Source organism: Malus domestica, chromosome 10 (assembly GCF_042453785.1).
Source record: "Malus domestica chromosome 10, GDT2T_hap1".
Lineage (NCBI taxonomy): Eukaryota > Viridiplantae > Streptophyta > Magnoliopsida > Rosales > Rosaceae > Malus > Malus domestica.
The window spans coordinates 20,837,143-20,852,547 of record NC_091670.1 but is presented as its reverse complement, the minus strand read 5'-3'; the positions used below and the strand labels follow the sequence as shown (position 1 = coordinate 20,852,547).

The 15,405-nt window shown below is 34.5% G+C and overlaps 1 protein-coding gene across 1 annotated transcript; it reads left to right on the top strand.

Moving 5' to 3' along the window:
* Positions 1 to 2,216: 2,216 nt before the first annotated feature.
* Positions 2,217 to 5,755, top strand: LOC103445174 (squalene monooxygenase SE1-like). Its single transcript, XM_008384160.4, has 7 exons — positions 2,217 to 2,762; positions 3,495 to 3,606; positions 3,726 to 3,903; positions 4,001 to 4,388; positions 4,501 to 4,776; positions 4,968 to 5,246; positions 5,368 to 5,755. The coding sequence occupies exons 1-7, from the start codon at positions 2,508 to 2,510 to the stop codon at positions 5,470 to 5,472; spliced, it is 1,593 nt and encodes a 530-aa protein (XP_008382382.1). The 5' UTR covers positions 2,217 to 2,507; the 3' UTR covers positions 5,473 to 5,755.
* Positions 5,756 to 15,405: the final 9,650 nt, after the last annotated feature.

Below are 15,405 nucleotides of genomic sequence, written 5' to 3'. Positions count from 1 at the left end.
GACCTTCGCCCCCGTTGCCAAACTCATTACCGTCCATTGTCTTTTGGTCGTGGCTTCGGTTCGCAATTGGTCCCTTCATCAAATGGATGTTCAAAATGCCTTTCTCCATGGGGACCTTGGGGAAGAGGTCTATATGCAGCTGCCTCCCAGTCTTCGTCGGCAGAAGGAGTATAATGTATGCCGACTCAACAAATCCCTCTACGGGCTTAAACAAGCCTCTCGTAGCTGGTTTCACAAGTTTTCCACTGCCATACACTTAACAGGATATCAACAATCCAAGGCTGATTATTCCTTGTTCACCAAGGTGCGTGATCACTCATTCATAGCCGTACTAATCTATGTCGATGACATGATTATCACATGTAATGACGAGGAGGCCATTCGTGATCTCAAACAGTTCCTCCACACTCATTTTTGAATCAAGGACCTTGGACCGTTGAAATATTTTCTCGGTGTCGAAGTGGCTCGATCTTCTCAAGATATTTCTATCTCTCAATGGAAATACACGCTTGATATTCTTGATGAAGCCGGCTTACTTGGCGCCAAACTTGCAAAGTTTCCCATGGAAGAAAACTTGAACTTATCTCCAACTGAAAGGCAAGTTCTTCACGATGCCTCGAAGTATAGGAGGCTTGTTGGTAAGCTCATTTACCTCACGATCACCAGGCCAAAAATTTCATATGCAGTTCATGTACTCAGTCAATACATGCAACAACCAAGAAAACCACATCTGGATGCAATTCATCGTCTTTTGCGATACTTAAAAGGGGCACCTGGACAAGGACTTTTATTCCCTTCAAATGGGGACTTAATCCTGACTGGTTATTGTGATGCCTATTGGGCTCGATGTGCAATTACAAGGAGATCTGTTACAGGTTATTGCGTTTTTCTTGGAGGTGCATTGGTGTCTTGGAAGACTAAGAAACAAACAACTGTTTCTCGGTCTTCAGCAGAAGCGGAGTATCGTGCCATGGCTTCTGCAACTTGTGAGCTTACATGGATGAAATATTTGTTGACTGACTTACGAGTTGATCACCGCATGCCAGCAAAGTTATATTGTGATAATCAGGCTGCTCTCCACATAGCAGCCAATCCCGTGTTCCACGAGCGTACCAAACATATAGAGATTAATTGTCATGTTGTTCGTGAGCATATTCAGTTAGGAGTCATTACGACAGCCTATGTTCGTACTGGAGCACAATTAGCTGATATATTCACCAAGCCGCTTGGACAAGGGGCTTTTCGATCATTACTGGGCAAGATGGGTGTGATTGATATTCACACTCCACCTTGAGGGGGAGTATTGAGCGACAATATCTTGGAGTATTGCTGATGATTGTTCTCTTTCCTTAATTATAGGAATAGATTGATACGTGTAATTTATGTATAGTTGATTTCCTAGAATAGCCTCATGAATATTGTATAAATCTTGTACTCCTTATGTATAAGACGTTGAATGAAATCAATTACTTTCGATATTTAGCTTGCAAGATTTGAAACCTAGGAACTGCAAACCCTAGCAGGTCGAAACCCTAGCAAGTTTATATTTTAACAGGTTGCACACAAGAAAAAGGAGAAGGAAGACACGAGAAAGAAAAAAAAAAGAAAATTGGAGAAGGAAGAAGCAACAATAGGTTGTAATTCAACATTATTCCCTCTCTTCTTAATTGGGGTCAAGGATAAATCTATCAACAAATATCCATGGGGTTAGAAATCTGTTGGATCATGAGTAGCTATAAACTCTAAGATGGCTCCGCTGCTAGTCCTACTTACTTACACTATTCATATGATCTCTAATCTTTACTCAATCAATTAATTAGAAACATTGCTCGCAACCAAACTTCCATCCAAATGCCACATTTAGCGAAAATCATACTGATACAGAAGTTGATGATGATGATGGTGAAATTCATTGGTTGACCATTATAGTAAAGTCAAATAAGATTAGAGAATTTTTATGATGCTCCCAATATAGAATATTTCAGATTTTTTTTACCATTAAATTTTTTATTAAAATAAAAAAAAATTAACGGTTAAATAATTTGAAATATTACACACTCCGAAACACCATAAAATTTTCGCAAAAACTAACCGTTGATCAGCATTGTGTCGCAATTAAGACTACTAAATTGTCCACCAGTGACTCTCTCTTTGTCCTCTCTAGTTCACACCATTTATACCCTAGGCTCACCTACATCCTACCACAACCTCCATCAAAATTAAAAAAATGGGCCTCAAAAGTCCATCGTTGGTAGGCGCCAACAAGTTTTATTAAAAACCCAACCCTATAAGTTTTTGCTCGACAACACTCTATATAAACGCTTTCAAGTTCCCATTGCTGTCTCATAACCATAAGCGCTTTCTTTTTCTCTCTTCCCTCTTCTCTTCACATTCGCAACCAAAGACCACACGTAAAAAAAAAGCTAAAAGCAGCTTTCGGATTGCGAAAATAGTCAAAACCCAAATTTTCAGTTTTGGTCGATATCTTTTTTATTTTGATATCCAAGATGGATTACCAGTATGTTCTTGGTGGGGTGTTGGTTTCTCTGCTGGGCTCTGTTTTCTTCATGATCATCAACACCACTCTCAGCGGCGAGAAGAAGAAGGTGGTCGAGAAAGTTTCCAACGGCGTTAACGGAAATGGTTACGTGAGGATGCCGACCCAGAACGGTAATTTTCAACCGGAGAGTGCCAGTGGCACGGACGTTGTCATTGTCGGTGCCGGAGTTGCCGGTGCTGCCCTTGCTTACACTCTTGCGAAGGTGACAAAATAATTCTCTCTACCTAAAGAATGAATATTATGGTTTTTAAACAGTTTCCAAGTTCCTAAATATAATTATTTTAATTTTAAAAAATTAGAATTATGATGGTGAATGAATGAGAAGAAGTTTCCTGTTTGGTGACAGAGAAAATTAAAGAAAGGGGTGTGATATCCACACCCTTTTTTACTTCTCTCACACATTTTTAGTTTTCGACCGTCGGATCGGATGAATTAAAGAAAATCAACGGACATAAATTAACAAGGATGTGTGAGAAGTAAAAAGGGGTGTGTGGATAGCACACCCCGTAAAGAAAATTTGCATTTCATTGCTGTTGAACAGAAGACGCAGTCAATTAATCATAACTAGAATTTGTTAAGTACGTTTTACATTCTATTCTCCTCAACAACCCAGCTAAGCTAAAAGCTAATTAAGCAGTCTAAGCTTCAAACTGTTTTCTGACTTTTTCTTTTTTATTAATCTCTCGTTTTTTAAGAAGTACAAGGACTTAAATATATGCTATGAGTTTTAAATAAACTCTTTCTTCCTTTGATTTGTTTGTTTTGGGAGAAGATTTCAACAGTGCACTCCAATTTAAGAATGCTAGACTTGGGTATCTTATTGTAAATAGTTCTTTTTGAGAATGCTAGCAAATTAAGCATTCAGATCTTGGCTAACAATCTTTGATCATTTGAGCTTTTGAGTCTAAACATATGTTTTTCTTCATTGTTACAGGACGGACGCCGGGTACATGTGATCGAAAGAGACTTGAGTGAGCCAGACAGAATTGTTGGTGAACTATTGCAGCCTGGAGGCTATCTCAAATTGATTGAGTTGGGTCTTGAAGGTAAGCAATTGCTTAAAATAGTTTTTAATCATTTTTCATAGTTTCTATTCTAATTGAGTAATTAGTACTAAATTTCTCACGCATCGATTTTGATCAACAATCTTTATTGTGGCTTGCAGACTGTGCAAATGAGTCCATTGACGCTCAAAAAGTATTTGGTTATGCTCTCTACAAAGATGGGAACGACACAAAACTGTCTTATCCCTTGGAAAACTATCCTTCAGATATCGCCGGAAGAAGTTTCCACAACGGGCGTTTCATCCAAAAAATGCGTGAAAGGGCTACAGCTCTTAAAAAGTACTTCCCATTTTTCGATGTTTCCGTGGTCTTTCAATTGTTTTGATATTTTATATTTTTCAATATGTTGCTCATGTCCCTCGAATTTTCTCTACAGCGTGACACTAGAACAAGGAACTGTGACAACCCTAATTGAAGAAAAGGGCACCGTCAAGGGTGTGATGTACAAGAACAAGGCTGGAGACGAGATGAGATCATATGCTCCATTAACAATAGTATGCGATGGGTGCTTTTCAAATCTCCGCCGCAATCTCTGTACTCCAAAGGTTGACAATCCTTCTTGCTTCGTCGGTTTGATCTTGGAGAACTGTGACCTTCCTTATGCAAACCACGGACACGTGATTTTGGGAGACCCTTCACCTATCTTATTTTACCCTATTAGTGGTACCGAAGTTCGTTGTTTGGTAGATGTTCCCGGCACAAAAGTACCTTCAGTAGCTAATGGTGAAATGGCCAAATACTTGAAAAATGTGGTTGCTCCTCAGGTATCTATTATTTGCTTCACATTTAGAACTTCTAATTTCTAGTCATTTTGATCTCAATCTGACAAATATTCAACAATCGAAAGGGACTAATCCGAGGACTTTGGTATTTCAGGTTCCCCCTCAGCTCTTGAGATCTTTTCTCGCAGCAGTTGAGAAAGGAAACATCAGAACAATGCAAAACAAAAGCATGCCCGCTACTCCTCAACCCACTCCCGGTGCAATTTTATTAGGGGATGCATTCAATATGAGGCATCCTTTGACCGGAGGAGGAATGACCGTGGCTCTTTCCGACATTGTTCTTCTAAGGGATCTTCTTAGACCCCTAACTGATCTCAACGATGCACCAGCTTTGTGCGAATATCTAGAATCATTCTACACACTTCGCAAGGTATAAATCAGCATTCATATGCATTATTTATGTTCTCTTGTTAGACAGTTTGATAGGCTATGTTATAATATCCTTCAAAGTCTTACAAACGTTACACTTGACATATCTTAGCAAACAAACATATGTATCTTCTTTGTGAAATGTTTGCAATTTCTTCTTTGTTGATAATCATGGTTTGTTTTGAATTGCAGCCTGTGTCATCTACCATAAACACATTGGCCGGTGCTTTGTACAAGGTGTTTTGTGCATCACCTGACCCGGCAAGACAGGAAATGAGGGAAGCTTGTTTCGATTATTTGAGCCTCGGAGGCATATGTGCAAGGGGACCAATATCTCTACTCTCTGGCCTTAATCCTCGTCCGATCCACCTTTTTCTCCATTTCTTTGCCGTGGCTGTCTATGGAGTAGGTCGCTTAATGATTCCATTCCCTACGCCTAAACGTGTATGGCTCGGGACCAGATTGATCTTGGTACATTCACTAAATATCCCAGACTCCCAGTACTTTCTCACATCACCATGCTTGTCAATTACAAAATGATTCATACTTAAACTTTTCACTTAAACTAAACTTTATGATTTTTTGTTTTCAGGGTGCATCAGGAATTATATTCCCCATTATTAAAGGTGAAGGAGTTAGACAAATGTTCTTTCCTGCAACAATCCCAGCATATTACAGAGCTCCTCCTCTTCAATGAAGAATTGGAAACAAGCATACATGAAGAGGATAAAAAAATGAAGAACCGTAATCACTTTTAATTGCTACGAGAAACTAATTGTATCTTATTATCAGCAGAAACCTCCCCAAAAATAAAATCACGGTGAGTGGTTAATGCCTGTAAACAGGAGAGAAAGCAATTACATATGTTCTTAATTCTTTTTAGCATTTGTTGTTCTGCAAAAAGGGAACAAGACTCCCTCAAGAAACTTGTATCAAACTCTAGCAGTTCGTAAAGAATTCGCACTTAATCTTTAGCTTAATTATGTTCTACACGTTAAAGATATTCAACTCTTGCACGTTTCCAGCCTTTTTTCAAGTTTCTAAGTTTCTAAGTTTCAACCTACCCTAGCTTTTGGATTTTCGTAGTTTCACACGAATATGCTTTTGGGGTCAGCTGATTCTGGCTTTTCAAATCTCAACTAACACAACTTTGTCTCCATTGGCACTGGCGATCCACATAGGTATGCTCTATCCGTCTCGTCAACTATTGCTACACATGCAACTGTCTCATGTTCATTTAACGTTTTCTTTTAATTATAACTAGCAAGATGCTTAACAAAATGCCTCAAAAGACTTGAGATGTCCAAAAACAACTAGCCAAAGTGGTATTCAAGCTTTATCTTGTCTGCAAAGAAAAATTCTTGGATGGGAGTGATCCTTAAATGTATATTCTCATCCCTACCTAACACGAGGCATTTTGGAAGCTCACTGGCTTCAGGTTCCGTAGGAACTCCGAAGTTAAGCAAGAAGGAGGTCAGAGCACTTCCAAGATAGATGACCCACTGAGAAGTTGCTAGTGAGTTCCCAAAAACAAAACCGTGAGGGAATGGTAAGCCCAAAGTGGACAATATCGTGCTACGGTGGTGGAACGGGTCCGGGATATAGTGGACCCGGATTGGGATGTGACACTATATATATTTGGAGGGACCACATAAATATAAAAGGGCTGAATTGGTAGTTGCTTTGCATTATGTACATACATATGTTCTTGTTTTGTCCACTCCTTTTGTCTCGTATTTTTTTTCTTCTTGTGCATAATTATTCACACGTCACACATATGGCCAATAAGGTAGATTTTTGAATTATCAATTTTGGCGTGCTGTGAAGAGAAAGATAACCATAATACGGTGATATGTGACATTTCAGTATATAATAAAAGGCAAAGGGTCCATGGGAAGAGAGGGCCATATAACCTAACACTTGTCCTAAATTATTAATTGTATATGGTTCAATTTTGGTAGGCTGATTCTGAACTTGACCTAACTTTTATTCAACTCGGAATTCGATTACTACCTCAAGTCTCCTTCCAAAATTTCTCTAAATTGCTAATTCCAAAATAATCCAGCCCACTTCATAACTCAACGATATATAACATATAATAAAGGACATGATGGGATGCATGTGATGCAAGTTTTTTTAGGTGGCGATGTAAGTTAGAAAGGGGAAATGTTGTGGCGCGTGAGGTGGTGTTTAACATCAGAAAGTTAAATTTTGTATGAGCTTATAAGAAGTTAGATCACATGGTTAATAGGTTTTTCGGTGCAATCTCAGCTTCATGTAAGAGAGGGAAAAAGAAACAAAGATTTAATAATGAATTGTGTGGGTGGATTGCTTGGTGGTAGTTAGGGACTTCTTTTCCAATATATTATGTCCTGATTCAAACTCTCTTTGTCAACTTTAATGTAGATTAATATAGAATATCGCTTGTACTAAACAGAAAGTAAATAATTAACTACTATATTAACTTTAGATTTAATTTATAATTCAACCAACTTAGGTCCTTTTTGGCATTGTTTTTTTTCACCAAAAACTGTTTCACTTTGAAGTTAAGCAATAAATAAGAGGAGTATTAATTTAATAAAACTTAATAATTTTTTTTATGTGTGGTGGAACATAATTGACTGGGCGGTAGAGTCGTGGAAACACCTGTTTCTTCTATATTTTGGACCTTGGCTCCATGGAACAATAAACTAACTACTATTGAAACATGGAAGAATTTAAATCTTAGATCAAAACATTATGTATTTAATTCATGTGCTACACTCATTAATTTTTAAAAAATGACATGGTTTAACCTTCTACAATCATTTTATTCCTTGGAGAACAAAGTTACCGACACCATGTACTACTACAAACACTAAGCTTACACCACTACTGCCATTGTTGTTACCACCACCACCATCGCTCCTGTTGCCGCCACCACAGCCATCACAATCGCCGCCGCCACCACCATTGCCATCACTATTGTTGCCAACACCGTTGCCGCCACCACCACCATCACCACCATAACCACAGTTGCCAACACTACCATCACAGCCATAATCGCCAACTATCGCCGCCCTTACCACCATTGTTACCTTTATACCCCAATCACCACACCTCACTATTAGCACCACCATCATACCTCCACCTTTGTTGATCCCATCACTACTGCCTCCGCCACTACCACCACCACTGGCCTTGTCACTGCTGTCATGGACACCACCCTCACTACCAAGTTATTTTTTTCATTATATATCACCTTTTTTTTAATTTATAAAATGTTTTTATAATACTTTTCATACTCAATATACTTTTAAAAGACAATTTATTAAACGTCCAATTGCTTTATTTTATAATTAATTATAAAATAAAGCATTTTATAATTAATTATAAAATAAAGCACAACAAAAGCAACTTTTTAAAAGAGCACGACAATTCCAAATTAGCCCTTAGTTATTAGCATCTCAATAAAGGGTGGGCATCAATATAGCTGATGCAAGTTTCAATGGCCAATTTAGTTTCGTTTTGACCAAAAACAAAGCCGGTTTTTATTTTTTGTAAATGATCCTCAACCAAACCGGACCGATCACTTACATGTTTGTTTTTATAGTACTACTTTATTTTACACATGTACTACTCTTAGTGGCTAAAATTTAGTGAAATGCTAAAGGTTGATGGAACTTTGAAGTTATTGATTCTTGAGTTGCAACTAATTTTTAAGTTGAAATATTGAATTGGGAAATTTTATTTGAACCCATATAATTTTTTTTTATACTGAACTTAAATTTTAAATTTCAATTGTCTTTTTTATCCTATTGTATAATTCTTGTCACATTCCGGTCCGGTCCCGTTCTACCACCGTAACACGATATTGTCCGCTTTTGGCTTACCATTCCCTCACAGTTTTGTTTTTGGGAACTCACAAGCAACTTCTTAGTGGGTCACCCATCCTGGGAGTGCTCTGGCCTCCCTCTCACTTAACTTTGGAGTTCCTACGGTACTCGAAGCTAGTGAGCTCTCAAAAGGCCTCGTGCTAGGTAGGGATGGGAAAATACATTTAAGGATCACTCCCCTAGGCGATGTGGGATGTTACAATTATAATCAAGTACAATATGAAATTAATAATAAAACCTAAATTTATCAATAAACCCACACCGTATAATTAAACCTACCATCACTCCTTGTTTATCCTACATTCATTCCGACTCAAACTCTAATAGCTATTGCAAACACCAAATTTCTTGGATGCTAAACCCTTTCTATAGGTAGAAGTATTAATAAATTGTTTGGCATATTAGAAAGTAAAAACTATTTCTTTGGCATTACAATTTGTTGTCGTGCTAGTTTGTCCTCCCATATTAAGCAAGCATTAGTTACCGTGCTCTCTGACCTTCCAAGAATAAGTTGTTAGCCCATGAAAATTGAGGCCTTTGTTTTACTAGGAAGATTATATGAAAAAGATCAAATAAGATGCACACATAGGAGATGCAATAGTGCTGTAAGAAGGCTCGAGTTGGAAATCTGAAACTTAATGAAAATTTTAAATAAGATGCAGTGAAGCAATTGGTAGGAAAATTCAGAGAAAATTTTCAAAAAGCTCTGTCACTAAAGAGCCAAAAACAAGGAGGAGACAAGGGACTAAAAGCTCTATTTCAAAGAGCTCAAGGTGGGAGGGGAGAGAAATGACCGAAAAGATTTTTGATCTCGAGTTTCTTTAAAAACACAACTTTTGATGTATCTTCCTAAACTCAAGAAAATCTATTATTCCTAAATGCAAATAAAATCAAGGGGAGATGAATATCAAGAAAACAAGAAATTTAAAAGTGTTAGGTTTTAACAAGATTCATAAACAAGTAGAAACTTCACCAAATTATTTAGTTTGGGATTTTATTTTCTAAATGGGTGTAAAAATAAATCTACATTTTGAATTGAATTTGGGAGGGTAATTTAGATAATAATTTTGGGTTTAAAGAGATATTAATTCTTTAATTAAAAATAACAAGGGTTTAAAGAGTAAGTTGGGTGTAAAAAGAAGTTACATGGGTTCAAATAAAATTTCCATATTGAATTTTAGGATGGTTAAATGTACTAGAAAATTAAAAATAATTAGCAAAAGTTTCTTTTTTTTATTTTTTTGCGCAATTGGGATTAAAAATTCAAAAACATGTTAAATAAAAAAACAATTATGTTAGGCCCAGATGGCTTGAACCAAAAACTAAAGGCAGTTTTAACGAAAAGCGTTTGACACTATTCATTCTTAATCAAAAGGACATTTTGTGTATGAAAAATCCATAATGGATCAAACTGTTTTCTTTATTTACTCTTATGCCATTTTTATTATTATAGCAGGGTCCACAATGATGTTGACATTTTCGTCTAGAAATACATTATTTTACATGATGCTATTCAACTTATGTTATTTTACTACCAGCTCCTTATGTTTCCATCATGTTGTCGATGTTATGCAGTTCTTCTTCTGTCAAATTGTTCCAGTACTGTTCATCTCCTTCTACCAACTTTGCATCTCTTTCTCTATCTTCTTTCACCCTGTAGTACATTTCTGTTGTTTCTTCTTTGAAATTTTGAGGCTTCTAATAGGGCTGATGACTGGTCATTGTCTTGCTGCAAATATACATTTCTTCTTCTTCTGCTACTAATACCATATCATACCTAAAGTCTTCAAACTCATCTAAGGCAAACATTTGGATCCCTCGAAATTTTAGAATACTTTTGTATGAAGGAGTACACTTGTGTGGAGAGATGGGGAATAGTCTAAAGGGTTCTTCATTAATCATGGCTATATGTCTAGCTTTCTCCTTATGCATATGTACATATCAATCTGGAGGGCTACTAATAAAACTTATGCAAATTTCTTTTCAATTTTCTAGATAATCTTCTGCTACTTTTATAAGCTTTTCAGGAAATGATTCTAATTGGGAAATATGGTTAATGAATATTTTATCAAGATAGCCAAACTCTAATAGTAAGGCATGAGTAACTTCTACCACATTATGCTTTTTCTGATGCTCATAACTAAAATGTCATGGTCTAAAATCTCTCATGTTAATCCTGGCCACAGCTATGTTAACCTCTGGTTTACGAATACAATTCTATGTACTATCACAAAGGCATGGTGGACACATCTTTGTAATAATATACATCCCTGGTTTTGGATCAAAGATTGACTGATACAAAGTACATTGTAATTGTAATTGTAACTCCTTCATGGACTGTGATGCTTTGCTCAAGATCTCATTTTGCATATCTGGTGGCATTATTCTTAATTTTGCTTTTGAAATTTCTTCTAATAAAATATCATCTAATATTAAGTCTGAAGATATATTCCTAAGAAAACTTTCATATTTTTCTTGTTTTTTTTGTCACTCAAAATCTTTGTCCTCAGAATCTGATGCTGCTCATTATTTTGATGTTGCTCCATTTCAATGTCTTTTTCTAAGAGTTCAATGAGTTGCAATAACCTCTATGAGTTTCAATAACCTCTTTTTCTTTATTCTTATGCTGATTAATTTCTAAACCTATCTTCAATTCTCTTTTCAAGGTGTCACTTGTCATTTGCTGCATTCTAAGAGATTGAAGTTCTTGGTTCATTTTGGTAAACTTACCAAGTAATGAGTCATGGTCCCTAGAAATGACTTGAAGGTTGTGTTCAAGAGAATAAATATGATGCTAGCTTTGATGGATACTAAAATTAAAACTATCAAACTCTTGTTCTAAGGCTCTAATTAATTTTTCATGCCTATCAGAAAGCCCTGGTGCTCTTGACTTATATCTCAGAGTTGGATTTCTGATTCCTTCAACAATATTGCCATTAAAGTTGAAAGTAGGTACTGGTGGTGATGCTAGTCTGCTTATGCTATTTTGGAATCCACTAAATGGTGGAGGTTGATGGTGCATCATTATGCTACTGAAAGGTGCTCTTCTGCCTTGTGGTCTTATTCTATTTGAAGATGATGGTCCACGATATTTCATACCTGCTCAACAAATTAATCTTGATAAGATATCGGCTAATGTATTGTCATTACCTTTTATATGTTCAAAAATTATTTTAAAACCATTTACTGTAATTGAATCAACAAAACTAACCCATCTTCGGGTTACCTGTGTATTAGCATGTATCTTGTTATAATGAGAAACTATATTTTGACAATTTGTTCTAATCGTAAATACTTCATTATGTAAAAATAAAGAAAATACTTCAAGTGAATTAATTATCCCTAAAATTTCTAAATATGTTGATAGTAATCTTGACTGTACATCACTAAATTTTCCTGACGAATATCTACAAACTTGTTCGTCAGACCTTGGTGACTCCTTATGCTTTTTCTGGTATAGTATACCTGCCCATCCTAATGATGAAGCATCTGTTTCAACTATCTTGTAACTATCATCTAATGGTAATGTTAATGGTTTAAGTTGAGTAATTTCTTCCATTATATTTTGAACTAATTTTATGTCTTCACTATTAAAATATTTTTTTCCTGTTTTGCTAGTTTTACTAAGTAATACTGCTATTTTTCTTCCTAAATCAAGGATAAAATTTCTTGCATAATTTAACAATCCTAAAAATGCTTGTAACTGTTTCTCATCTTCTAATTTGTCTGGAAATTCTAACACCTTTTTAGCTATTTGATCTTGTAATTGTATTGTACCTGACTTGATATACATTCCTAAAAGTTCTATATTTTGCTTTTCTAATGCTATTTTATTTTTGCTAATTACAATTCCATTATTGATAAATTCTTGCAATACTATGTCTAAATGATTCCTATGTTCATTTTTATTTTTACTATGTACTAAAATATCATCTACATAAACACTACAAAAATTACTATATTTTTTTTGAAAATTTGATCCATCTTTCTTTGAAAGATTGAAGGAGAATTTTTAAGTCTAAATGGCATAACTAGCCACTCAAAATGTCCTTCTGGACAAGTAAAAGTTGTCCACTCAATTGATTCTTCTGCTAATTGTATTTGCCAAAATCCCGATTTACAATCAAATTTGCTAAAATATTTACTCTCTTGAATTTTATTTATAAGCTCATCCTTATTTGGTAACTTATAATTATCTTCATATGTATTATAATTTAATCTCTTGTAATTATAAACTATTCTAACCTTACCTCTCTTTAATTCTGAATGTTTTCTCACAATAAATGCTGATGATCTATGTCTAGACTTAGAGGGTCTAATTACTTTTAAATTTAACAACTCTTTTATTTGCTGCTCAAACTCTTGTTTATCTATTAAACTACAAGGCATATCAGCCGTCTTAATGATTAAATTTGGGTTAATTATATCTAATTTTGCTAGTATTTTATTTTTACTCCAATGTAACTGTGGGTGTTCTCCTATAATTCTAGTTTGTTTTGCTAATTGCAATAATTCTTCTACACTCCTTGGTTTACTTAACTATAATATTTCTATACGGTTTCCTTCTTCTAAAATCGAATATTCATGTTCAAATATGTCTTCATCAAACTCTTCTACGTTATTATGCTCATCATTTTCTTTTGAGTTTTCTAAATGATAACTATCTTGGTCACTAGACTCTTCTATACTTATGCTTTTGTATGCTTCTACATTATTACTTTGATCAATTATTGTAATGCCTCTTTTGAAAAATGTTATGTTAGGGTTCATAAATAAAAAACCTTGTAAACGTTTCAAAAAGTTTAAACCTAAAATGAATGGATATGATTCTACTAGTGAAACAAATGTTAATGGTAAATTAAATTGTTGTTTTTCTACTTTAATAAACTCATTATTTATACAATGTGTTAAGTAAACTGGTCTCTCATCAAATTGTGTTATTCTCACTAGTTTTGCTAATTTTTGTCTATATTTTTCTGGTACTAACTCTTCTCTTATGACACTCGTTGTACTCCTTGTATCTATCATAGTTGTTGTTTGTATCTTATGTTCTTTTGCTAATTCTATTTGGCAATTTATGGTAATTAAAGAACTATTTTTTAGTTTTTCTATACTATGAACAGTATTTCCTAATATTTCAGTACTTTCTTGTGATTCTATTGAATTAACTTCTAATAACCTATTACTATAACACTTTTCGCATAATATTGAATATGTATTATAGTATTTATTTGCAACTAATTTACTACACATATGACATTTTTCTGGCCAACCTAAATTAATGTATTTATATTCTTCTTCATGTTGTTCTTCTATGAATGCACACATATACTCTTCAAGATCACTATTTGTTCTACTTGAATCTTCCAAGTTTGAATCTATCATGTTAATACCCTCTATACTATAAATACCCTCATTATCACTTAATTCATCTAAACTGTATATTGACTGAATATCTTCATCTTCTTCTAACTTAAACAACTCCATCAAATGTACTTTTTCTTTTTACTGCTTACCTAATTTTGGACATTTAGGTCTAATACGTTCAGCTTCTCCATATGAATAACATTTACAACTACTCTTATCTTTTGGCGCTTTATATTTTCTAATCCAAGGTCTGCCACTTCTTTTCTAAATTGTTTTAGAATATATTTTCTTTTCCTATATGTTCTTGAAGGTCTTATATTGAAATTCTTATGCTATTTGTTGGGTTTATGTGACTTATATTTCTTTTTGTATATTTTCTTATGCTTATTTTTCTTTTGACAACCATACTGTTGTGGTACATCTATATTTTTACAACTCATGTAAAATTGCTTCCTAATTTGTCTCTTAGCTTTTATTTGACTACACTCTTGTGTAAGTATATCATACACATGCTGAATTTTAGGTCCTATTGCAATATCATTTTTCTTTGAATGTTTTTGCCATTCATTCCAAATCATTTCTCCTATTGGTCCTTTTGTCACGTAAGTATCTAATAAATTAATATCACTAATTCTACCTGTCATTCCTAAATATTTAAAGAAAGTTGTGGTATACTCAGCTATATACGGTAAATCACAAATTTGTAATTGTTCTAAATTTGTAATTGTTCTTATTTGTTCTTGTTCGCTTCTGCCATCTAACCTATTATGATCTAAAAACTCTTGTTTAATCAAAGTAACAAAACCATCAATATTAAAATGTGTTTTAGTTGCATGATGCTGTTCTGGATTTTGGACTTTCCATGACTGGAAATAATAAAAAACTAAACCATCCAAATTATGCTCAAAGTAATCTAACATGTTTTGTGAATTACTAAAATCTAACATTAATGCTGCATGTACGTAGCTTTTTTCCTATCTCTCAATTGTTCTTTCCCAATCTTGTAGATCTACACTATCTAAATTTAATATATTACCAGCTATATTAATTTGTTCTAACCCTCTCAAATATGGAATCCTATTTTTTCTAGGTTTTATCATACTTTCTTCTATATAATCTACTTTTACTTTTTCATTATATTGTTCATTTGTTAGTCTCAAAAATTGTTGATCAGTTCTACTTGCGTGTCCTGGATTTTCTACTCCTGATGTACTACTTTCTTCTGCTGGATTACATTCTGCTTTCAATTCTAATAAATTATTATATTCTTTTGATTCTAAAATATGTTCTACTCCTATTTCTAAGATTAATTTTTTCATCTCTTCATCTGAAATTATGTGTAGTCCTAAATCATATGTCTTATATTTTTCCAAATATTGTTCTTCATC